Source organism: Pteropus medius, unplaced genomic scaffold (assembly GCF_902729225.1).
Source record: "Pteropus medius unplaced genomic scaffold, Ma_sr-lr_union100, whole genome shotgun sequence".
NCBI classification, from domain to species: Eukaryota; Metazoa; Chordata; class Mammalia; order Chiroptera; family Pteropodidae; genus Pteropus; species Pteropus medius.
The window spans coordinates 23,661,419-23,686,764 of NW_024347791.1; the positions used below are offsets into that span (position 1 = coordinate 23,661,419).

The 25,346-nt window shown below is 32.9% G+C and overlaps 2 protein-coding genes across 9 annotated transcripts in view; both read right to left on the reverse strand.

The window, feature by feature from the left end:
• The window catches only part of NSUN3 (NOP2/Sun RNA methyltransferase 3), a 45,642-nt gene extending 38,562 nt beyond the window's left edge, over positions 1 to 7,080 (reverse strand). For 2 of the 5 annotated variants that reach the window (XM_039878245.1, XM_039878244.1), the window contains exons 1-3: positions 6,861 to 7,080; positions 5,951 to 6,060; positions 3,875 to 3,955 (exon numbers count right to left, since the gene is read on the reverse strand). In XM_039878245.1, coding sequence (XP_039734179.1) covers positions 3,875 to 3,955; positions 5,951 to 6,060; positions 6,861 to 6,875 — 206 coding nt within the window. In that variant the 5' untranslated portion in view covers positions 6,876 to 7,080. The remainder of the gene's footprint in view (positions 1 to 3,874; positions 3,956 to 5,950; positions 6,061 to 6,860) is intronic. The other 3 variants (XM_039878241.1, XM_039878247.1, XM_039878243.1) reach the window with 3 other exon arrangements.
• Positions 7,081 to 11,343: 4,263 nt separating this feature from the next.
• ARL13B (ARF like GTPase 13B) overlaps positions 11,344 to 25,346 on the reverse strand; it is a 63,683-nt gene continuing 49,680 nt past the window's right edge. For 2 of the 4 annotated variants that reach the window (XM_039878237.1, XM_039878240.1), the window contains 4 exons: positions 22,188 to 22,413; positions 19,710 to 19,826; positions 18,651 to 18,719; positions 11,344 to 13,590 (listed from right to left, as the gene is read on the reverse strand). In XM_039878237.1, the coding sequence (XP_039734171.1) occupies positions 13,517 to 13,590; positions 18,651 to 18,719; positions 19,710 to 19,826; positions 22,188 to 22,413 (486 nt within the window). In that variant the 3' untranslated portion in view covers positions 11,344 to 13,516. The remainder of the gene's footprint in view (positions 13,591 to 18,650; positions 18,720 to 19,709; positions 19,827 to 22,187; positions 22,414 to 25,346) is intronic. The other 2 variants (XM_039878239.1, XM_039878238.1) reach the window with 2 other exon arrangements.

Genomic DNA, 25,346 nt, shown 5'->3' on the forward strand with positions numbered 1-25,346 from the left:
ATTTCCCATATAACTTTATCCTAATAGATTACTATGCTTGAAATCTTTATTACCTTATTATATTTCTCTGCAACATACACACACACACAGTGTATATACTAAATTTGCTTTCACTGTGCCCGTAAATCTATAAATATTAAAATGGTAACTTCTGAATTGTTATCAATAAATTAGTACAAATTGATCAAAACAACTTATTATAGACTTCATAAATATAAAAAGGGAAAACTGATAGAAAATGGATCTCTTAAAGAAATCAGTGTTCTTTTTCTTTAATTTTTTTTTTTTTTAAATTCAGGGATGAATATTACCTAGAGCTATAATGAACCAGGGTTTAACATCAATATTACTCTTATACTGTTTTTATAAGTGCTGAGAAAAGCCTTCACTTAAATAAGTGGATGACAGTTAAATATATTTTGTTATAGCAATGTCTCCCTTTTGTTAAAGTTCTGAGTTATAAAAAACAAGGAAAAAAAAAAGAAAAAAAGAGTCTGTTATATTCTCAAATAGCTTAATGACCTAGCTTCAAAAATATTTTAAATGACCTGTTAGCTGAAAACTCAGTTGGAGCTCCTTTGTTTTTTTTTGAAAGCAACAAAATTCTCTAACCTGTCAAAAAATTTGTCATTTATTTTCTTAACCCTTAAAATAACATTCCAACAGTCTCGGGCACGTAGAGGTTTTGACAACTGAGGGAATGCAGTGTGGAAGAGTCAGGATGGCAAAAATGTGCCCTTCTTTCTAAAGTGGGAGAGACAATTTATAAGGGTAGATTGGGAAAAAATAAGTACCCCCTGAGGCACAAAGGAAAGCACAGTAATTTACTGCAGGAGCATATATGGAAGTTGAGGATCTAGAATTTGTTTTCTGTAATTTGCCTGTGCCTACATATCCCTTGAAAAACTGCATGTTTTATTTGGACATTATTTAATTATATGATTTGTATTCAATTTTTCTGTGACTTTATTCTTTTCTCTTAGTATTATAATCTCCATTCTACATCCCTGTATAATGTGCAAGATATTGCTAAGCACAACCGGTATAACTCTGTAGATTACAAAACCAATTAATTTTCATAGCTAAAAAAAAAAAAGAAAATCTTTTTATTGCTATAATTATCCACCAGAGAGCGCTCATTCAACCATTTTTAAAGTCTGGTTTAGAAATGAAGAATCAATCAATTCACGAAAGTGCACCAAAGTAAGTTTTTTGAGCCTTTTTGTTTTTTTATTCTTTGAAGAGTCTAATGATAAGCTAATTGCCTCCTATTGTTTCTTGGCATTGTTTCCTTGATGCCTCTCCTAGAAAGGCAATCTAGGTCCCTATCTGCTATCCACAGTATCTGAGTAAGTCGTCACCAGTGAGTTTGTTTCTGGTGGAAACAACTAAAGGCTAAAAACACTGCCCACAGAAGTCCCTTACATAAGGAGATGTGTGCGTACACTCCCAAGGCTGGGACCACAGAAATTTCATGACAGCACACTTGATAGAGGAAAAGGCACTGACTTCCAAGTTATAAGTGTGGATGGGCTAAAAGGGGCTATAGTGACTACTTCACAGGGATTTGCACAGATTAAGGTTGAAAATGTGTGTAAAGCCAACGCAAGGGAAATAGAAATCTAGCTACCAGTTCATTTCTGTTTTTCCCAACTACCTCACTCCAACCTGCTTCACAGATTTTTATAATGCAATCTGATTATATATTTCCCCCTTTATATGTGAACTATGTGAACTCTACATTAGTGAGGACAGTGTCCAAATAAAAAAAAAAATTACAGACAGACCACACTTAACAGTTCATAAAGATTTCCAATTAATCTTCCCGTCGTATTTGAAGGCAGAATATATATAATCCATCTCTGCATCCCCAGTGCTTAGCACAATGCCAGGTATAAAAACACTGCCTAAATTTTCAACAGGTAGATGACCTGCCCAAGTCTTAAGGTACTGGCTCTTCAAGATCCTCCATCAGGGAAGAGATAAGCAAGTTACTAAATTATCAGAAGTGACGGTGGTCTTGGAGATTCCCTGGTGACGATTTACTCAGATACAATCTTAAAACAATTACAACATCTGTATCAACAAAATGCAATGGAAACACGAAGGACAGAATTAATTTTGCCAAGGGTATATGGGACAACTTGACGGAGAACTGGTTAATGAGAGTAACAGTAATAAAAACAGTGCTAATGCATTATGAGGGCTTACTGTGTCAAACACTATTCTAAGCCCTTTGTGTATATATATATAAATTCATTTTATCTTCCCAAATAATTATATGAAATACATACTATGTTTCTTATTTTACAGATAAGGATAGTGAGGCACAGAGATGTTAAGTAACTTACCTCGGTTATATGCTATAAGATGTAGAGGTGAAATTTGAACCCATATTTAACCACACCCCTGTACAGAGAAAGAAGAGTCATTCCTGGCAGAGAGAACAGCATCTCCAGTCCCAAAAGGATGAAGGAGCTTGTCTAGTCATGATATCTAGTCCAAATATAATACTGCAGATAGCAGCGGAGTTAAGGGAGTGTTTACTCTAGTGACACAATGGAATATAGTGGCATTAAGCAGCAGACTGACACTGCGGATTGAACACACTCCCATGGCTCTTCCAAATATAACATGAGTATCTTGGGCAGGTTACTTAACCTCTGTATGTCTCATCTTTCCTATCTGTAAAATAGAAATAATAACTACCCCAGAGGGTTAAACAGAGGATTATGTTACTATTTGTAAAGTGAATGGGACACTGCTTGGCATTTAGTGCCATAAAAGTGGTTGCTAAAATAAGCAAACACACACTAAAGGTGGGAGACTATGGAACAAGGCTATTGCAATATGCCAGGTAAGACATGATGAAGGCCTAATTAGTGAAGATAAAAAGGAGATCCAAATTAAGAAGTTTCTCAGATACAACGAAACCATTTGATGGGCATTTAGATCTTGATGGGGGCAGGGTGATGGTGTGTGGTAGTCCGTAGTTAGGGAATCTCCAAGACCACTCTCACTTCTGATACCAACTATAAGTTTGGAGTCCCCAAAACCAATCTCAGGTTTGGTTATTAGCTATCAGGATACAGAGAACTCAGTGTTATACTCATGGTTATGGTTTATAATAGCAAAATGATACAGATTAAAATCAGTCAATGTGAGAGATGTATGGTGCAGAGCACAGGAAAGGTCACAGCATGAAGCTTCAAGGACAAGGACAAAAGTTATTCTTCTGGACAAGAATAACTTTTTCCTGCAACAATGTGTGACAATATACACAGGAGTACTGCCAACCACAGAGGCTCACTAGAGCCTTGGTGTCTACATTTTATTGGGGCTGTCACACAAACATGACCGACAGCCCATTTGGCTGATCTTCAGACTCTGGCCCCTCTAGAGGATGGAGGTCAAAGGCCAGAGGCCAATCTAATATCATGGCCTATAGCCCTCAACCATAAATCATATTGTTAGATTTTTCCCATGTGGCCTAAGCCCCCAGGTAAACAAAGACACTCTTAGGCAGGACATGCCAAGGGCTTAGAGATCACCTCCAAAAGCTAAGGGCAAATGTCAGACCTGTTTTTGATTAACATTCATTCTTTACTACACAGGTTATGAAGGTGTGGAGAAGGAAGGAAATTAGATTGATGGTGATGCCTTAAATTGAGATAAAGTATGCAAGTAGCAAAGGATATCATAGGTTTGGAATGAAAGAATAATAATATCCTTTTGCGTTTGCCTGGTATGAAACTAAGTGAAGTTACTACCAGAAAACACTTAGAAGTATGGAACTGAAACTTGAGAAGGACTGCAGAGCTTGAGATGACAGCACATTGAGAGAAGATTGAAGTCATGCCATAAATGGGCTCACCTGGAGGAGAACATGTCAGCAACAAGTAGAGCAAAAACTGAACCAGTGTAAATTCCAACTTTAGGGCTGCTCAGAGGGTGACTTGGCAAGAAAGGTTATTACAAAAAAATTAAATTAAATTAAATGAAAATATTGAGTTAATTACTTTCTAGGTAAGACGAAAATGCATTTGTCTTTCCCTGGAAATAAACTCTGCGAAACTGAATTTCAAATACAATATTATGTCTTGTAAATAAACAGTTAAAAAACAAAAATGTTTCTGTTCTTATTTCCCTATGCCATCTTCCATGCTAAGACTACTTTCTAAGGTGAGAAATCCTTTATTTTGCCTATGGCAAATTTAGCACATATTTATGCAAAACTTAAACTACCATGAAAATCCAACAAAAAGGTAGATGAAGCAGAAGCACAGCTAATTAAATGGATTTGAGGTTCACTGCTCATTTTGTTTAGGGTCAAATACTAATTTATAAATCTGTCTGAGCACATTCCACACAAAAACTCATTACAGGGTATGGGTAGCCAGATTACTACAAAGTCTGAAGACAATATACTTCTTGAAATCTATTTTTTTAAAATCACCCATGTATGCCTAATTACATCACAGGTATGAGAGGCATATAGAATAAGGGTGAGCAGTGGAAGTTCTTGAACCAGAGAGCCTGGGCACAAATCCCAGCTCTGTTACTTACTAGATGAGTGAACTTGGGAAAGTGACTTTAACTCTGCATTTTCCTCAGGTGAAAAATGAGAAACAAACCTCATAGGTTTACTCTGAAGATCACATGGCACATAAGAAGCATGCAGTAGGTATTTGGTTTTTTGGATATTTTATTTGGATACTTTTGCATACTAAATTTATTGCGCACGTCACTATTCACTGTTTATCCTGTCTTCTCTATGATAGAAGACACAATTTTAAAATCTAGTTTTGAAATAAAAACAACTATAAACATTTTCGTATTACAAGTTAATAAGTATTCACAAGTCACTAAGACAGCTTAATTTTGTCTAAAATTATCTCAAACACTTCAGACTTTGAGTCAAGACAATGTTTTTTTTTTTAAAATGCTTAAAACTGTCCTTAGTAAAGAAATTCTTATTGAGTTGAACCAAGAAGACATAAGTTAGACAATTATCGACCAAGTTCCAGCTGTTGTCTATACACATGTAACTTTTTTCCCCTGAGTAAAATGTACTGGAGTTTCGCCCCTAACTTCATAAGCAGTGCACGCTCTTCCCTCAGCCTAAAATGACTGGTTCCTTTTGCCAAGGTAACTCCTATTAGTCACCAATACATGTCTTCTCCTCCAGCCTTTGCTGGCACCGTCAGGCTTTGTTAGTAAGACCGGGTACTCCTGCTTATATTTTACCAGGGTACTTATGGAATTAGAAGTGTATATAGTTTTAACCAGGCTCCTCCTCCCCCATGGACACCAGACTGAAAACAAACTGAAAGTGGGGACTGTCTTGCTCTTTGAATTCCACAGGGCACCATGTTCTATGTCAGAACTTAATATAGAGAAATATTCTGATGAAAGGCAAAACTTACTCAACATACAAATCAAACATCTCACTTCTATGGATTAAATGTTTATTTGTTTGCTGTAATACATTTAAAGAATTTTTGTGTTCAAAACAGATAGCCACAGACACAGGGAAGAAATATAATTACCAATAATGTAACTTTAGCTGAGAAAGCAGCACTGGCTTTAAAGATTTATTGTATTATCTTCTGAATTTCAGAAACTAGTCAAATATTCTCAGAAGTTTTAAGATTTTTGTTACGGTATAATTAATTTTGTCAAAATGGTGGGCATTCCTGTTTGAAAGATCAAAGCAATTGCTCAAGGCAAAGGCATAACAGTTTTTGCTTACTATCAATAGTTTTTTTCTGCCCTTTCATCTCTCTATGATTCGATCTATTCCCTCCTAGTTCTTTCTACTGTGGCCTTGGTAGGTCATGGTTTAGAAGCCAGATTTAGACTCCTTTATCTTTTATCCTCAGAGCACCCCTCCCCCAAAGGGTTTATTTCTTACTCTACCATAAAGCATCAAAAGATGAATTATACTAACCTTACTGTATTCCAGGCATCTCCAAGCTCTTTGGAATATTGCTTTTCAAAATGATCCAAAACAACTTTGCAAATCTGTTTTGCAAGCTTCCTCTCTGATTTTGCTTTCAGCTATGATGATAAGAAAAAGTTGCTGACACACTCTATTAAACTTCAACATTGTCTTTCCTTAAGAACACTTTTTTAGCTAATTGCTAGTTCTTGTAATGTTAGCAGTACTTCAAATATAAGCAACTACTACCAAACTTTTACAAAAAGAAAAAAGAAAAAAAGAGGGTTTCTCCAAATGATTATTGCTCAAATGTAAAGCAATGGTAAAAGCATTATCTAGTAGTGTTAACATAGAAAGCTGCGTCAAAAGAACAGTTAGTTTAAATAAGTCACTTTAGATGTTAACATTAGGGGGAACTCAGTGAAAAGCATATGGGAAGTCTGTATTATCTTTGCAACTTTTTTGTATATGTAGAATTATCCCAAAATAGTTTTTAGAAGTCACTCTAGTTTCCTTGGAAACGTCCTTGTAATTGTTTCATTTACTCGTCCAAAAAATGTTTAAAGGATCACGTATGTAACACGCATCGTTCTAAGGTCCTAAGGCAGGCCAGCGACAAAGACAATCTTAGCTCCCGAGGCGCTTGCATTCCGCTCAAAGCTGAAGGGAGTTAAGTATTAAAAGTCTGCAAGCTGCACTGCACAGTTATCTAGGTCGGGAATGAATCTTGGAAGAAAATCAGAGAACGCTCACGAGCAAGCGTCAGAGCACTCAGCATTATTCTAGGGCTTTGCACTGTGAAACCAGAGAAACCCAGAGATCCCGAAGTTCCCCCATTCAAGTCCCCTCCGCCCTCCGCCCCCTCGACCCTTAAGTGTCGACTTCAGTCAGAGGCGCCCGGCCGGTTCCCAACCCTCACCCGGGTCAACACCATCCCGCCAGGCGATACCAAACAATAGGTCTACACCGCCCGACATCTAAAGCTACCAAGGAACCAAATGAACAGCCAGATTACACGAGTTTCCCCGGAATTCGCTTCCTTGCCGCAATTGTTTCAAATTCTCGCGAGATACAGCTTCTCTTGCATTCTCGAAATCTTGCTCGGAAGTCTAGATCTCGCGAGAGGCACTTACGCAGCTACTTCCGCGGGTGGCTAGAGAAGGCGCTGCCTGCTCTGGGTGGCGTGGCGGGAGTCCGTGGGCGGTTCCTTAGGCGGCTCAGCCTTAGAAAGTCACGCCTCTTCCTGAACAGTCCGTGGCTGCTGTGTGCGTGGAGCTCAGTAAAAACTTGAAAATCTTCGTCACTATTAGGCTTTGTTGTATGATCATTGTTTTAAAATGTTCTGAAAGGCTAACCTAGGTGCTGAATTAATTACCAAACTTGATGACTCCAGTTAGCCCAGATAGTCAGAAGTCAGTATAAAAGGATGGCTATGAGGAAAAAATTAAGTCATACATTTCCTAAAGGTGTCCCATTGGGATAATCTTTCTTTTGATGGAGAGGGTTAAATGATTAATTGATTGAAATACACAGTAAAGCACTTAGCGCAGAGACTAGGAAACAGTAAACGTCAAAATGTTAGCTGCTGCTGTGTATTATTTTCACTATCATGATCTTAACGCTTATCCAAGTTCTGATACCAAATGCTTGAAGACCAAAATGACTACACACTAGCCATCTCCCCCACCTTTACCAGAGATAGTATTACTGGTTCGCAGCAAGGTATTACACTCATTCTGATAGGAAGTTTATTTGTTTATTCAGTGTTCCTCTTTAATTATTCTTTTGACAGCAATCAGCAACTTAGAGAAAATCAGTGCTTAATGTGGTCTCTAATATTGAATGAGCACCAACATTCTGAAATCCTTGATGCTCAAAATATCAGTATAAGTGTATACCATTGGTGCAAATCTTAGGGCCATGGAAAAAAAGATAAATGACGTTACCATTAATGTGGTTCGAAGTTTAATATATTTATTTAAACAAGTTCCTTAGTAATTTAAAATTTAGATTTGGTGCAAAAGAAAATATAGTACTAAAGTGAAATGATTAAATGCAGGCGATTTGTTAGATGTTAGGTTACAGTCAATTACCTTTCAGCCTGTATACGTAGAGATTTTATATATTTTTCCTGTAGTCATTACATAATGTTGCATTTAATAAATTAATATGGTAATATATTTGCAATGTAAGCATATAAAAGACTTTTAAGGAGTTAGTAGAAATCATATGTACTATATTTTTTAGAGAAAGGGGATGTTATGCTTGAAAAGAGATATTATTTCTATTATATTGTGACTCAGCATATTTCTATTTTCTAATTTTAAGTAATGCATATTGAAGAAAAAAATTTTAAAGCCTACGAGAGTGATAATTAGGCATAATGGCACTAAAGATAATCACTATTAACATTTTAGTCTATTTCTCTAATTTTATGCATTTTCAAGGTTGATCAAACAGTATGTATAATGAATGTATTTTTTCTTGTTTTTTATGAGCATTTTCTTAAAAATTCTTCATATACATCATTTTAGAAGTTGCATAATAGTTGAAAGTATGGAGGCTATCATACTTACCAGCTATTTCATTACTGATAAACATTTTTGTTCAGAAATCTTTGCACATGATAAACAATTTTTATATCCTTAGGGTAGGTTTTCAAATCTTTTTTATTTTTCAAATCTATTTCTTTTGTAAATTACCTGCTCATGTCATTTATCTACTGTATGCATGTTAGTGCTATTTATATTTATGTTTATATTAGAGATGTTAACTATATCACGTTTTCAAGTATTTTCTCAATTTTTCCTACCACAACTTTAAATGTGAAAATACTTAAAATTTTTATGCCATCAATTGAGTTTTGATTCCATTGCTTTTAGGCTTGGAAATTTCTTTGCACAAAGGGGAGCTACTTCTGTCCCCCGACACCTTTTTTAACATTTGATCTTTAATATTTAACTCCTTAATCTATCTAGAATCAATATTAGTGTATCACGAGAATGAGAATAGATTTCCCCTACCCCATACCAAAGAGCTACTAGAATAAACAAAATAAACAAAACTCCACATTGAAATTTAAGACTAGAAACTGTTAGAAGCAGACTTGTTTTAAACCACTGCAGACATAAGAAATTGAGGTAACACAAATACTAGAAATTGTTTTTTTTAATTATAGTGTTAAAGAATGAAGCAGCTTAAGAATTTACCGCTAAGCAGGAAAATAATGTTTACATATCTAAGCAATTTTATTGTTAAGTCATTTAAGAAATGTTTCAGAATAAGTATACTTCATAGACTATCTTCTATAATGTCTTATGAATTTTCATATTTACTTAAAACATCTCAAAAACTTTCATGTACATATACAGTTTTATGTGTCAAAATATAAAGACAGGCTTTGTAGTAAAACAATCTGACATTAAGAGAGAACATTAGCTCCTTAAAATGGATGGCAGAAAAACACAATTGCAACCTGCCATCAACGCAAAAGAACAAAGGATAGTCAGTTATAGAAATCTTGTTTTGACTTCAAGTGAGTAGCTAGTTGGCTCAGGCTCTCATTTTATTATTTTAGGCCTCCAAAGTGGTGTGTACAAAGCCCAGCAAACAATCCACTGGGACTGGGAAGTAAATATAATCATTTATATTTTTATTTAATTTTACCTAATCTTTTAAAGATGTGTAGGGGGATATATGTACAAAGTGCGATAGGACATGTCTATAACTCTTATGGACTGGAACTTGTCCCCTCATGTTGAAGCCTTAAACCCCCTCCCCAGTACTTCCGAATGTGACATATTTGGAAATAGGGTCTTTCCAAAGGCGATTAAGTTAAAAGGAGGTCTTTAGTGTGGGTCCTAATCCAATATGATTGGTGTCCTTATGAAAAAGGAGAAATTTGAACAGAGACACTAGGAGAGAACACATACAGAGAAAAGACCATGTGAAGACAGGGAGGAGGCCTTCTGTAAGCCAAGGAAGAGGGGTTTCACAAGAAACCATCCATAACAACACCTTGATCTGGACTTCCAGACTACAGAACTATAAGAAAATAAATTTCTGTTGTTTAAGGCACCTAGTCCATGGTACTTTGATATGGCAGCCCCAGCAAACTAATACAATAACTTAAATATAAATGTAAACTAAAAATGTTTACTGAAAATGCTGTAGTATAAAGATATGGAGACCACTGATTCAATTTCCTAGATCATAAATTCTGTCTCCTCATCAGCACAGAGGAGGAATTTACAACTCAGGCTCTAAACAAGCAAATGATATTCTTCCTGTTTTTCTTTTAATTATAAGCTAATCCTCTCATTAAAAGCAATTCATTTCAGATTTGCTATTTCTTTCTCAACAACAAAAAGAGGCTTCTATAATTGTTTCCACAAAGCTAATGGGTTATTGCTATTTTGATAATTTATACCACACTTTATGTTTTGAAATATCTGGATTTGTTCTTTGGATCAGCTAGAATATATTCCTTGATAAATAAAATAGTCAGGATTAGCAGAATTAAGTTGCAATACATACTTTACTAAAAAAAAAAAACTTAGGCATTAAAGGCAAGGATAATAAAGTTTCTAAGCTACAGCTTTATTTCTATAAACAGTTTCACTTTTGATAAGCTTTTGCCACCTAGAAGCACTGGATGGGAGAAATTGAACATAAATAGCATAGCATATGGAACCGAATAACAAAAATAAAATATTGTCAGAGTGAAAGAACATTTAGTAGATCAGCTTGCAAATGTACTAGTATATTCTACCACTGAATATCTCTGGGCTATTCACAGGAAGTTTTACCTATGAAGAGAATTACAGTCCTTCACGTGGCACTTAAAAGAGCATTTAATTTCAAACTTGCAGAAAACATGGCATTTATTTTTTACAAAATTACAAATTTGCTTCCCCCATTATTAAAGCCAAATTATAAAAATTAGCTTGCAAAATTGAGGAAAATACACAATAACTGAAAAACTCACTAACAGTATTTTGCAACTTCTTTCTAGTGTTGCTTCCATGCAGTTTTCTATTTGAAATAAATTACATAAAATATTGTATATGTTATATGTGCATTTTACACGTAAAGGCATATAGAATTATCTTTTAAATAAGTAAAAATACATCTTTTGGTAAGTAGCTTTAACTTAAGACAGATATCAAATCACCTAGAATCATAAGATGATCTTTTTTTTAACTGCCTTTAAAACGACAACATTCTTTCCCACATATATAAAAACTTATACAGAGAAGTTTTCATGTAAAATAACAAAAAATATATTATTTTAATCTACTGACTTAAAATTTTTTTCAACAGAAGTCATATTTAAAAAACACTTTTCTATTGTATTGCCTCAAAGGAAACATTTAAGTTTATCAAATGAAGAGAAAACAGTACACTGTTATAAATTATTTTTATTGAATAAAAATGTCATAACTCATGATGATTAATTATAAAAATGCAGCATAACAAAATAGGCATTTAACTGTTAAAAGCCACCTGGATTTACAAAAGTTCTTTTAAAATATTTTTAGAATGCTTTAAAGATACAAATTAACTTCTGAAATATATAAAACATTAATTTCACTTTATTATGTATTTAATTTTAATCAATTATTTTTAATAAATGGACTCAGTAATTAATGTACACTACAGTAATCACTGGTAGGAAACAACAGTTTCTTACAACATATATATTCTCAAATTAGATGAATATTAAAAAGGTGGCAAAAGTATGTTTAGTGTTTCAAAAAAATGAATAAATGTACATTACAAAAGAAACCAAAAAGATGTACAAACAAGTTTTTTCCCTTTAAAATCCAGTTCAAAATTTTCATTTGTCTCCTTGTGTTGATCTTCCTTACATTTCAGCCACCTATCGAATTTAGGTTGTTATGAATTTTATATCTACAGTGGAATGCTTTTTACTCAGTGTGCTGGGTAGGTCCCATGTACAAAACTCAAAAAAACTCCGTAAGATGCTGACTAGAGTAAATATGTGACCTGGCTAATAAAAGTTCGATAAGTAAAAAAATGTAAATAAAATGTGATGCTCTGAAGTAAATTTTAAAAGTAAATAATCATTTTAAATAGCCTTAGACATACTTAATCATGTTAATGTCGGCAGTATGTCTGATGTCAGTACATACTACCGAACTGGACTGTTTTAACAAGGTGACATAGAAATCATACGATTTATAGTATTTTCACCTTAACAGAAATGTATGCCTTCAATTAAATGCAATGTTATGAATCTATTACTCAAAATATACATCTAAAAGTCTGTCTAAATGCCAGATGAATAGAGAATCCCACAAATGCCATTCTTCAGTACAAAAAAATGCTATTATTTTAAATTGAGAAATTCTTTTGGAATTATTTCTTTATAAAAGTAATTTTAAACCAACATTTTTATTCTTATTGCTTCAGTACCCAAGCACTCCCCTGTTATAAAACACAAGTCTCTGGAACTACAGTAGCTTTTTCAGTCCTTTTGCCTTTAATATCAAGGCACTAAAGAATTATAATAAACCTAAGAGTTACTGCAGCTACTGATAGAACAAAGGAGCACCTTGATCCCTGAAAGGGTTTTAACTTTAAAAGAGGTGTTATTGGGACATTTAATAATATCTCAATTACATTTTTACTAATTTACAAAGCATTTTGGTCAAGAAGGTATTTCAAGTCACATTCATTAGGATACATCACCAAAGAAATCAAACGACAGGAAAAAATTGAACTCTCTCCTTGGGTAGTGCTTTTAAATAATGTAATTTGTTAGAATTAAAATCTGAGAATCTATTTTAAAAATGTTATTTTAAAATTAGATCAAATTAGAATGTACACTTGAAGAACAATACTATTAAAACATAACTCAAACCATATAAATATATCTGTTTGTATAGTTTAAAATTAGGTCAAATTAGGATATACACTTCAAGAACAATACTATTATAAATAATATCTCAAACCATATAAATATATCCTAATTGTATAGTTAATGTTTGTCCAATAAGTCAACTCCATTTTCCAGACACAATTTAAACAAAGTATCTATAGAAAAGTATACAGTCAAGATCATAGTAATTAAAATTCTTAAACATAAGTTTTAGAAAAATATAAAAAGTTAAAAATTTAGGTTATAAATTCCCAAGAGTTCCCCTTCCATGCATATGAATCTTATAAAAAAATGTTTAAGCTACAGAAATAAAGACTATTAAATAATAACGAAGGTGTGCAGAGTCCATTGGCTCTTTTGTTGAAAATCTTTCCTTCAGGAATACACCCATAAGTGGGGATGTATAAACCATAGTCAATACTAAATCTTGCTAACTTGGTCCAAATGCTCATCCCATCTTCTGGTCATTTTGCTGCTTCTTTTTTTTTTTTAAAACATGAAGAACATGGATAAGTAATTATCCTATCAGTCAGGTCTTTGGCTATTAATCTCCTCACTGAAATTGCTATGGTTATCTTGCCCCAGTTATCAATGGTCAGGGTTTTGCTTCTTTGAAAAAGAAGGTGCTCCAGTTTATCTTGCCATTAAGAGAGCTCATCCACGTAACCTGGTTATGAGATCATGTCATGAACATCACTGTTAGGTCTCTGTCGCACCAGGGGAGGCAGTGGCTTCCCGTAGAAATCTACATAAAGAAGGGATGCCAAGAATAAGAAACAATTATGGCAGATTGAGATTTTGACACAATTCATTATTTGCCAACCAGTACCTTAAAAAAAACAATAAGACACTTTGACTTGACAGATGAAGCAATGGGTGGGAAGAATAGAAACGAAAAAAACAATCCAAGAAAACTTGAATAAATTTAAAACCTAACCACTAGGGTAAATTCCTAACACTAGATTATAAGTTAACTTCTATTTAATTTAATAAAAAGCTACATCTAATGTATATGTTATTAGTTTTGCTTCCAATTATATGTTCACACTGGAAGAGATATAACAAATATTCAAAATCTATTGAACCTCTTGTCAAAGCCCTGATAAGTCAGTATCTGTACAATCCAGGTTCTTAGCCAATGGCTATTACTTCTAGGTATTTTGGGAGACTTAATTAATTATCTTAGCATTCTGGTAAGTAGGAATCTTTTATAATGATACTTCAATATAGTTCAGTGGTTTAGGGCATATTTGATACAAAGTCTTAGTTTTTATTTCATATTAAGTTCCTATCCATTCACTATCATAAATTGGCTTATAAATTTAATAGCATATGTCAACTTCCAGTAAGTCATTATTTCTGGTCTATTCTCTTAAAATTATTCTAGAAGCACGAGTTTTCAGGATCAATTGAAATAAACATATTGAAAAGGTATTAGGGGCTCATTTCCAGTTACCCACGTGTCTAGAGTTTTGCTAAGTTACACTCCATGGTATTGCTGTCTCAGCATCCATTTTGTTTGGGCGAGTGGCCTGTGGGGGCCTTAAACAGATATTAGTCTCTCATGCAAGCACATGCCCTAGATAACTGCCTACAGAATCATAAGTAAATGTTAATTTCCTGATACAACTTCTCTAATGGCCCTTGTGATTAACAGTCTCCCTTGCCTTGCAGGGCCTTTTCTCAGATAAGACCCCAGTGGAATTTAGCAAAGCTCCACTCTTTTTGATTTAAATTGACCAATCTGGCCTTAGCCTGAGAACCCCAAAGCACTCCACCTACAGACCCTAATAAAGGCATGTGCCTCAGGTCCTATAGGTCTCTCTGCCTGCACCCTGCTTTGAGCAGCTGCTGTGAAACCCTCAAGACGTGCTACATACTTCCTCCAGGACCTGTGAGAAATAAACTCTATTTCAATTTTTCTTACTATCCAGTAACCAGGGGCTCTACTTAACAAATGTTAATTTAATAAAGTCCTAACAGCATTTAAGAAGCTTGGAAGTCGCCACTCCATCCTAACAGGAAGTAAAAAGCTAAACAGACTGAAAAATAGACAGGTCATCTAGGATCCATAAGAGAGGAGAGGTCACAGGATAAACCACTGTCTCCAATATTGGAGAGTCAGGCAAACACAGGGAGTCTCACTTTACTGGAGCAGATGTTCATGTACAGAAATCGCCCACGGAACCAGTGTCCGGGTAGGAAAACCTGGCAAAAAGTATCTGTTTCCCTCCCAAGAAATTATTTTAGTTTTGCAGTTCGTTTCATATTTTTTATTTGCTGGAAAATTAAATGATTATATACAGAGTAGGGTTTTTACTACCTGTAAGGTATATTAAGTTGATCTTGGTACTCAACTGATATGATCAACTTAATTGTTAATACCCATTTTTATATTTTTATAAAGGGCTTCAAATATTTTGAGATGAAAAACTGAACCTTTGGAATTATACATACTAAATTTTATCTCTCTTCATATTGTAAGATTTGAAAATATTCTTTAGTATGTACATTTGGTAATTTTATTAAACAGAATCTTTGATTTATTGCTCATAAGTATAATACATTAACGTTGACATGGACTGAGAGTATTTAAAAAATAAATTGGTTCTTTTTAACTCTCTTCTCTGAATGCAACTGTTTTACCTGTTACACTGAGCAAGCTTTACGGATATAAAAGCAATTGGAAAAGAATTAAATTGCTATCAAGGTAAATGTCTGTAAATCAAAGAACAAGTAAGAATCTGCCTTAAAATTTCCCAGTCTGACTATAACAAATTGTTTTTCATCTCAGTAAATTTTAAGTGCCAAACCAATTGCAATTAATTTTTAATTATCTACTCTAGTTCATCATGTATCTGAATCTAATTGCCATCAACCAAATGCAAAGAAATGAGAAGAGGATGCAATTATAATATTGGCACCTATTAGCATCTTAGATGACTATCTCATGATAAATCCTAAAAATTAATATAATTTTTAACAAAAACTTTAATTTATTATATCTTCTCTCATCCCCATTAATGTAAGCACAGATGATTATATACTATTTTTGAATCCAGTTTAGGTATACTTTAACTTAAAATTTATGGGAAAAGAAATAAAGATATTTTAAAAACTTGTGAAGTTATAGTGTTTTCTTCTCTGCCATGGGAAGCTAAATTTATGATATGAACTAAAAATTAACTGAAATATAAGAATATGTTAGTCTTAAACTTACAATTCTTTTCCTGGAGTTCTAATTTAAAAACAGACAGAAGAAAGCAAGAAAAAAATAAAAAATAAAAATAAAAACAACCTTCTCAGGCCATTTTTAACCTCTTTTTCCACTTGCCCTTAACTGAAATGTTCCCCCCTGCTCTATGCTACAAGTAGTTATTTTCTCATTCTACATACTTTCCCTCAGAAACAGGAAACTATCATTCTCTCAACTGTATTCATTCAGTAAACAATTATAGACCATCTATTATGAGCAAAGCATTGTTATTGTGTGATGACAGCTAAAACAGCAAAAATCTACCTACACATCCTCGTACCCATCTGGATCCCTTCATTTCTCCTGAGCTCCAGAATCTTACTTGCACTGGACTACAGACTTTTTCAAAGAGATAAGCCTACAGACACTCCAAAGCAACTTCCTTCTTCCTCATGTATTTTCAGTATTAGAGATAGCACCAATCTTCCAGCCCCTTGAGCCAAATAATCCTCTATTTCTCTCTCCTTCAGCCCACACATATATTCATCAAATATTACTTATTATCATTGTTAAAATATTCCTTGCATACATTTTTTATTCTCCATTTCAATTTCCACTCCTCATTTGATACTCCAACAGCCTCCAAATTGGACTCCTTACTTACCTAGGTGTGGCCACCATCAGGTCTGTACTTCACATTGTGTCAAAAATTGTCTTCCTAAATAACAAATCTACTAATATTATTTCCTTGTTGAAAATGTATAGTGTCTCTTATAAAATTATAGCAAGTCCAGACATCTTCAGATGTATATGTGAAGTAATTTCCAACCTGGCCCTAAACTATAATTCCAGTTTCAATGCTCTTTATAAACTTAAATTTCCTCTTACTCACTCTTCCCACATGAACTTAAGCTCCAGTCAGAAGTAACTTCACACTATTTTCCAAATACTAAATGTCCTCCTGCCCACCTCTCTACCTTTGAATAGTCTATTTCTTCTGCTTATTGACTCTTCCCATTCTTTGAAGGCCCAATACCATTTTCACTAACTGTCCATGCATTTTGTACACAGTACTCCAATTCTGCACCATAGAACATTTAACCATATATTGTGAATTGCCATATATACTATAGTAAGCTAAATTCTGTCTTCTCTATTAGACTAAGGTCTCTAGAAAGGCAAAATTTATGTCTTATCTTGGTGCCACCAATGTTTTAGGTAGTGTCAAATACAAAATAGTTGTTTGTTGGATGCCTGATTCAGAGAAAAAATATTTGTCAAAAAAGAAATTATTACTTTCCCTCTCTCCACACACACACACACACACACACACACACACACACACACACATATGTGTATGTGTATATATATATATATGTGTATATACACACACACATATTAACATTACCTATTTTTTCCTAACAACATAGTGAATATTTAAACTGATAATGTATTATAACCTGCATGATTTCAGAATATAATAAAACAGGAATTAACTTATCATAGTCAATAAAAACACTGTGAAAGTCAGTCAACCAGAAACATGCTTTCACTGTAATTCTGATAAGGTCTAAGGACAAACATTTCTGTCCTTAGAAATAAAAATAAATCCTAAATTTAATGTTCACTAATGATTATGAAGAAAGATTTCATTACTGACCTATGGTATTCTGGAAAAAAAAAAAAAGCACATTTATATTTATATACTTTTTTGAATAAAAATATTTTATATAGTTTGATATAACTTCAAATTATATGGTAAAGCTTTTCGAAAGATTAAACTTCTGACATTTTTTTCCTAATAAACAGATCTCCTTAGGAAACCAGATTAAGTAAACTAGAGCCACCAAAAAATGAATTGGATGTTCTTGATGGAGATATTTATTGAGCTACATATATTTAATTATCCTTTTGCATTCTGGAAGTATTTTATTGAAATAATCTAGATTGATGGTCTGAATCAGAACTCCTGCCTGTTGTACAAGGCAATTCTCTACTTCCAATTGTCCTTTCTCTAGTTTTCCATTTGTGGAGTTCTAATGCTATATACTGGCTTAACTACAGTTTATGTTAATTTCATCCAAAGAAAATTATCTTGAGGCAATAAAGCCTTTAATAACTTTCTGTCTATTTAGCTAAATCTTATTTGGTATACTTGATTGCCCTTGATTCCACATTGTTTTGATCTTCATTTTATTATTTAATAACTCAGTGTCTTAGAAGCAGAGAAAGATCAATTATGTGGCATCATTGAGTATATTGAACATGTATAAGACAATAAAGTTTTTAGCACTATAACTGTAATATCTATTTAATTTAAATTGCTTTAAAACCTTTCCCTTTCCATCACTATTTACATAAATATATAATGAATAAACACAGCTGTGATTATTTTTACCTCTGTATTCTAAGGTGAACATCAAATCAAATTATATAGAAGCAAAGGTACTTAAGAATAAAAAAAAACAAATTAAATTGAAAAAGTGAAGTATAATGAAAAAGGATGGCTATGAAAAGACTTCCAAAAATAAAAGTTTGTTGAAGTCATGAGGTAAAGAAAAGTGAATGTAGAATGTATAGATGTGTGAAAACTGATCCTTTTGCATTACCATTATGACGGATTTCACCAAGAGGCTCAAGTTTTGGAAGTCTAGTGACTTTAGGGGTTCCCCAGCCAACTAAAGAAAAAGAAAAACATTTAAAACACTGTTAAACAATGCCTCTTTAGGTCTGTTGCAAGGATCCCTCCCTCAACAGGAATGTACATAACATGTGATGTCAATTCATATATACTGAATGATACAATACTGAATAGCCATAAACCCATGTTAAATGGCTTCTTTTTAAAAATGTAATTGTAAGTTGGTAACATTGGCTTTATACTTTTATTTTCCTGTAGTTAAAAATACGAGCATATTCGCCCCTACCATAAATAAACTTAGGCTCTTACTGTAACCTATAGCAGAGGCCAAAAGAAATATTTACTTATTAAATGTAGTACTAGAAGTGAGTCTTCAAATAATTCTCAAAAGAAAATGTTACCAGCTAAAGCCTTCTAGCAGGGCTAAAAGGACACTATAAACATATATATTTAGATATTTATTGAGCACCTACAGTATATGTGGTACTATGCCTCATGCTGAAAAATTACTCACAATTATTATGCAGTTAGTATATCTCAGTGCTTCATATGTAGTATTCCATTTAATCCTCATAACAACTTAGAAGGTGGGTGTGTATGTTGGAAATATAACGAAAAAATTCACATATCTTGGTTTCAAATGTTAATTTTCAAGATGAAAGATGCAATTTTTTAAATGCTTATGTTAGCCATCTATTCATTAAACTTAAATTCTTTTTAGCAATCTGGGTACTGATATTTCAAATAGTACTTGAATCCATTCTAGGAAGTACCTGGGTAAGGTTTTCTTATTAATTTTTACTTAATTTTTTTATTTTTATAAAACATTTTTCAAGTTAAGAAAAGCAATAGATATTTATGATGACAAATTCTGAACAAAATAAACAGAGCAAAGAATTTTACCTTTTTCACAAATTCACAACATAATGAATACGCCGAATAAAATCTACACCGTTTTTTTCTTTTTCTTTTTCTTTACTGTTTAAAACCGTATTTCTAAATTCAGTATCAATATCAATTTACTCACTGGGAGGAGGTGGTGGGGGTGGCGTTGGACTCTTAGGAGCAGCGTCATCTGTATTAACAGGTTCTACACGGTGACTCCTTTTTATTCTTAGTTTCTTAGTTTTCTTTTTATTGTTATCTACAAAACATAAACATGGAACTTTATGCCTTTGGGAAAAAGTAAACTTCTATAATAAAAATCAAGACTAGAGCTAGAATACTGATATTATTACCACAGAAATATAGCTTCAATTCAACTTTGAAATTATTACCAATAATGAAATGTAAACTTGCTTTTACTAAGAATAAATTTTCTAAATGACTGCTTATTGAATGAATGATTAATGAATGGGATACAAACAGCAAAGAGCCTATATTCTAAGTTCTGTGAGAGGTTATTTAGAATACAAAAAAAGTTCACATTTCCAAAAGTAATATATTTTTTCCAAATGTCATTTAAGTAAGTACAATTATCAAATTGCAGGGATCTCTATAAAACTCAAAATGTGCTGGGGAAAGAGGAGAAGTGTCGATAGTAGGATATATATAAAAATTCTAGGTATAAATCGTCCAAAAGTAATATTTTGAAATGTTAAAAAAAGACCCCAATTGAATCTAAACAAATTACCTATTTAAAAAATCCCAAACAAGGTATGCCCAATATAAATATACCTAACCCAAATCACATTAGATCTTTCAGAATTAAATTTTTGTTCTTCCTAAAGATAACTATTTACATATTCTCACTTAAGCACATATAAACATTTTAAGAACATCTATGTTGTTAACATGTAAACTTTAATAATGTAAACCAGAATAGCATAGTAGTTAAATAACCAAACATCAGAGTTATATTTTCATTAACAATTCCAAACTACTAAATTTATATCTATGTAATAACATTTTCTAAAATGGGAATTCTGTTATATAAGAAATAGTAGACCTCTATGAAACCTACAAAGGAATGAGAAATAAAAACATATTTAGAATTACGTTATTTTTTAAAAATATATTAGTGCCATTTGAGACATTTTACTCCAGATAGAAATAAAGACATCATTTTACAATTAAAGCTGTAAGCTTTATAACTTGGAGAAAGGAAAGAGAGCCTCCAGAATGATATGGTACTTTAGGGTGGGTGGTAGCTCAGGGTCTTGGAAGAGGTTAAGACACAGAGCAGATGGTCTGAAGTGGGGCTCAGCCTGGCCACAGAAATCTATGATTCTTAAATAAGTTACTCAACCTGTCCAAGTCCTTGATTTCCTATTCTACATTACGGGGATAACACACTCTATAATTGCTATGTTAAATAATATAATGCTGTTAAATAATATAAGGCATCTGAAGCCATGTTCTAAATTATAAAATATAATGTTAATATAATAATAATTATTGTTATATGATTGACTATAAAGCTTCCTAGCTTTATTTTCAAATTATCTGCCAAATCATTTTGCTCTTTAACAATGTATTAGTATTATAAAGAGTTCTCGATATACATTCAGAGGAGACTTTAAGTCTACTTTCTGTTTAACTGCACAGACAGAGGAGGTAGGAATATGGCTGCCTTAATTTCCCAACTTATGGAAAGTATAACTTTCCAATATAATTATTATTTATACAGCAAAATATCCCTGTTAGCTAATCTGCACTTCAGAGATTGAGATCTCATTTTCATAAACTCTTCGACACTGTGCAAAAATTCTTATATACAATGGAACCATACTGCTAACTAGAATTGGCTAGGAAGTAATAATTATTAGGTGTCTACCATGTGTCAAGCTCCATACTAGGAACTCTGTAGGGTTACCTACAGAGTTAGGTAACCCTACCTCTTAGGGTAACCCTAAGAGCCCTATGGAAAAAAAAAAAGATGATATTTATTTCCATTTTAGAGATGAGAAAACCAAGACTGAAGAACATTATATAACATCATGTATATCTAGATGGAAAAGTCAGGATTCCATCCCATGTTGTCTGATTCCAAACATAGGATGCTTCTCTGTGATACCAAAAGATATAAACTTCCTGTTAAATCACACAACCACTTAGAAAAAAGCAATTATGATGTGAAGACTTTATGTGATATTAAAATAAAAGGAAAATGGCTATTTAATAAGACTTTAAAAATGTTAAAATGATTATGTCTGCATCCTACAGAAATAGGAAGTCAATAAAGAAAATGATGCTGTTTGTAGCATTATGAGGCTTAAAAGAAAAAAAAAAGCCTGAAAAGCATTAAATACATTCTAAAGATTCCTGGGGCTATGCTATATTTTTAAGTTATAAAAGACTACATTTTAAAGCATAATAAATAAAAACATGTTAGCAAATTGACTAATGAGTAACTAAAAACCATGAGAAAACCATGATAAATACTGCATTTGCAGACAAAATATATTATAATACTTTTTTTTGGTGAAAATAATCATGACAAATGAAAGAAGTATAATCCACACATACACACATTTTTTTTTAATTTAATAACTAGATTTATCACCTGATTCTGATGATGGCTGGTCTGTTTCATCTTCATTCTCCAACTGCTGTGTTAATGCTTCCTTATAATTTTCTACTATTCCCAACTCATTGTTTTTTTGGCTACTGTCACTGATCTGGCTCTGTGTCTCTATTTGCTCATAGTCCATTTTATGTTTCAGGGGGCAGTCATCACTGTCTTTCTCCATATTTTGCCTTTTTTTCTCTTTTTCAAGTTTTTTTTCATTCTAATAGAAATGAAATGTATCATCTTTAATATAACAGTTATATCTAAGATAGTTTTAAGAGAGAAACAAATAATCCAAGAGCATTCTGTAACCCTGGGGAACTGTGATATTTCTATTAAAAATCATTTGTTGAAGATATCATAAAAACATGCTAATTGCCAGTCAGAAAAAAGATTGTATAAAGGAAAAAAAAACAAATATTATGAGTAACTGCACAATCTAGAGATGACCACTATTTGATATATAATCACTAAGAGGTGCTTTTCTTTGCCTACCTCACACACCAACAGACATACACCACCCACAAACATACATAAATGAGATGGATTGCCTCTCTCTTTATACATATTTGTGTATTTGTTTTTAAAACAAAAAATTGAAGTTTTTATTTAAGAATATATATTTCTTTCCTTGCCAATGAATATATTAAGTGCTTTGAATAGTGCCTGACACCTAGTGAAGTGTTAGCTGTAAGTTGTTATATAATGCTATATGTGTTAGCTATTATTACTTTCATCGATCACATTATCATTTTGAATGATTATATCATAACTTATTTTAGCAATTCTCAATCAATGGACAAAAAATTTTCAATTTTTCACTATTAACAAAATAATTATTGAATTAGTTCTTTAGAATACATTCCTAACAGGAGAACTGTTGGCTCAATGGGTAAACACATTTTAAAATGTGACACACTACAAACTTCTCTTCAGAAAAACTAAAGTCAATTTACATCTCAAGTAAAAGCGTGAGAGAGTGCTCTCTCCCCATATCTTTTTCAATGCTGCATATCGTTATCAATCTTTTCTATCTCTGTCAAATTATACTTCAGTGTTGGTTTCATTTAGCTTGTTTTTATTACTAGTGAAGATGGACTATGAAATGCCCTTACTGTCATTTTATTTTTCCATTAGGGAACTATCCATGGTCACCCAATATCCACTTTTCTATTAGAGTCTTATTATTTTCATAGTTTTTTAAAGGTTGTTTGGTTTTTTTTTGTCTTATGTGTCTCAAACATTTTTCATTAGGGTCTGCTTGGGTTTTATTGCCTTTAACTTTGTAAAACACCTCTTAAAAATTGAACATAACAAAGTCTATTTATTTTCACTTTATGATTTGTGGTTTGACTGTCTTGCTTTGAAAGTTTTTCTTCCTCCATTCATATACAAATGCTTACTATATTATATACTAGTATTTTTAAGGGTTCTTTTTTTTATACATTTAAGTCTACTGGAATTTAATTTGGTATACAGTGTTTAATAATTTTACTTTTTCCAATGATTGTTCAGTTGTTTCAACCTCCTTTTTCTCCCAGATTTGAAATGTTGCCTTTATCTAATATAAAATGCTCATACATTAGGTTTATTAGGTTTATTCACTGTTTATCAATGTTCCACTGTTCTGTCTATCTGCTCTGGAACCAATACCTCACAGATAATAACTTTTATTATCTGTGGTAAAAAGCAAAGGAATGTAAGGTATTTCTCTAAAATGCAAACACTTTAAAGGAGTAGTTCAGTGGGGGAAAAAATCTGCTTGGTATAAAGGAGACTATAGGTAATTTGTTTCCATTTGTTTCATTTCTTTACTGTTTATGTCCTTAAAATTATTGTAGCTTGAAAGCACAATAACTGCACTTTCCCCATGTCACTGATTAATTCAGCGACTTTCAATATAAGGTGTTACTATTCTGTACACCAGTATTGTTCACATCTTCATTGTGTGAAAAATACAATGTTGGTAGAAGCGCTAAGGCCTTCTAAGTAACCATGGTACTACAGAATAATTGGTCATTATTTACAAGGTGAGCTTTATCACATATAGAGTAAATTAATGTTTCAAAGTGAAAAGTCAAACTGATTTTTCTCTCCTCTACCAATATTTTAAGGAGTATAAAACAAAACTTGACAGACATAATATTTAATAGGATGGAGACAAAGCAATAGCTCAAGTTATTCAGATGGCTTTATTATAGTTAGAAAAACACATATTTAAGTTAAATGCAATGGGTTAATACAAAGATTAAATACAACTAACCTCTAGTAGCTAAGCAACTTAAGACCAAATATTTCATAATACCAATTATTTTGCAAAATAAAGCAATACCAAAATTATCCAATCATCTTCTTACCTGCGGAGCTGCCTCCCTCCTCAGCGGCAGCCCCAAGGAAGAAACAATCATCCACCTTTCCAGATGAGCACCTGTGTGGAAGGAGGCAGTGACAGGGGAAGAGGAGTGGAGAACATACAGGCAGTGGGACCAGCAAGCCAGCTGCCACATTAAGCTCTGAGTGAATGGAGAGAGGTTTAGGAATTTCTGCCTCTGAGGAGGCATGGCTGCTGAGGGCAATGAAAAAGCAGGGCCAAGGCAAAGTCTGGACACCAGTAGAAAACGAAAACAATGACAGATATACAGACACACATACACACGCGCACACACACAACCCCTTAACTTCTTTATGATTAAAATCTACAAATTAATTGTGGTAAAACTTTGGACAATTAAAACTAAAATAAATAATATTTACATATAGAAGAACTTATTATAGTTTCAAACATTCTTAAGTATCCTGAGTAAATAATTAGAAAATCATTTATGTATTCTAATACATCCTAACATCTAAATATTACTGTAAAGAGATAGTAACAGCAATACAGGGACAAAGACAATATAAATAAGAGTAAATATATTACTACCATATGAAAAAAATGACAAAAAAAGATTTATTAGAATAGTAACTATTACGGTTGCTACATTTGATCTTAATTTTCATTCTCAGTTAATCTCCAAGTCATCTCAGTTATTTTCCAAAGTAAATTTGAGAGAAAGAAAAAGCAGCAAACTTTTAACTCATCTCTCCCATTTAATTCTTTTAGAAATAATCAGTCTCTAGCGAAACACTTCTTTCTATCTCCCTGCCTCCTTT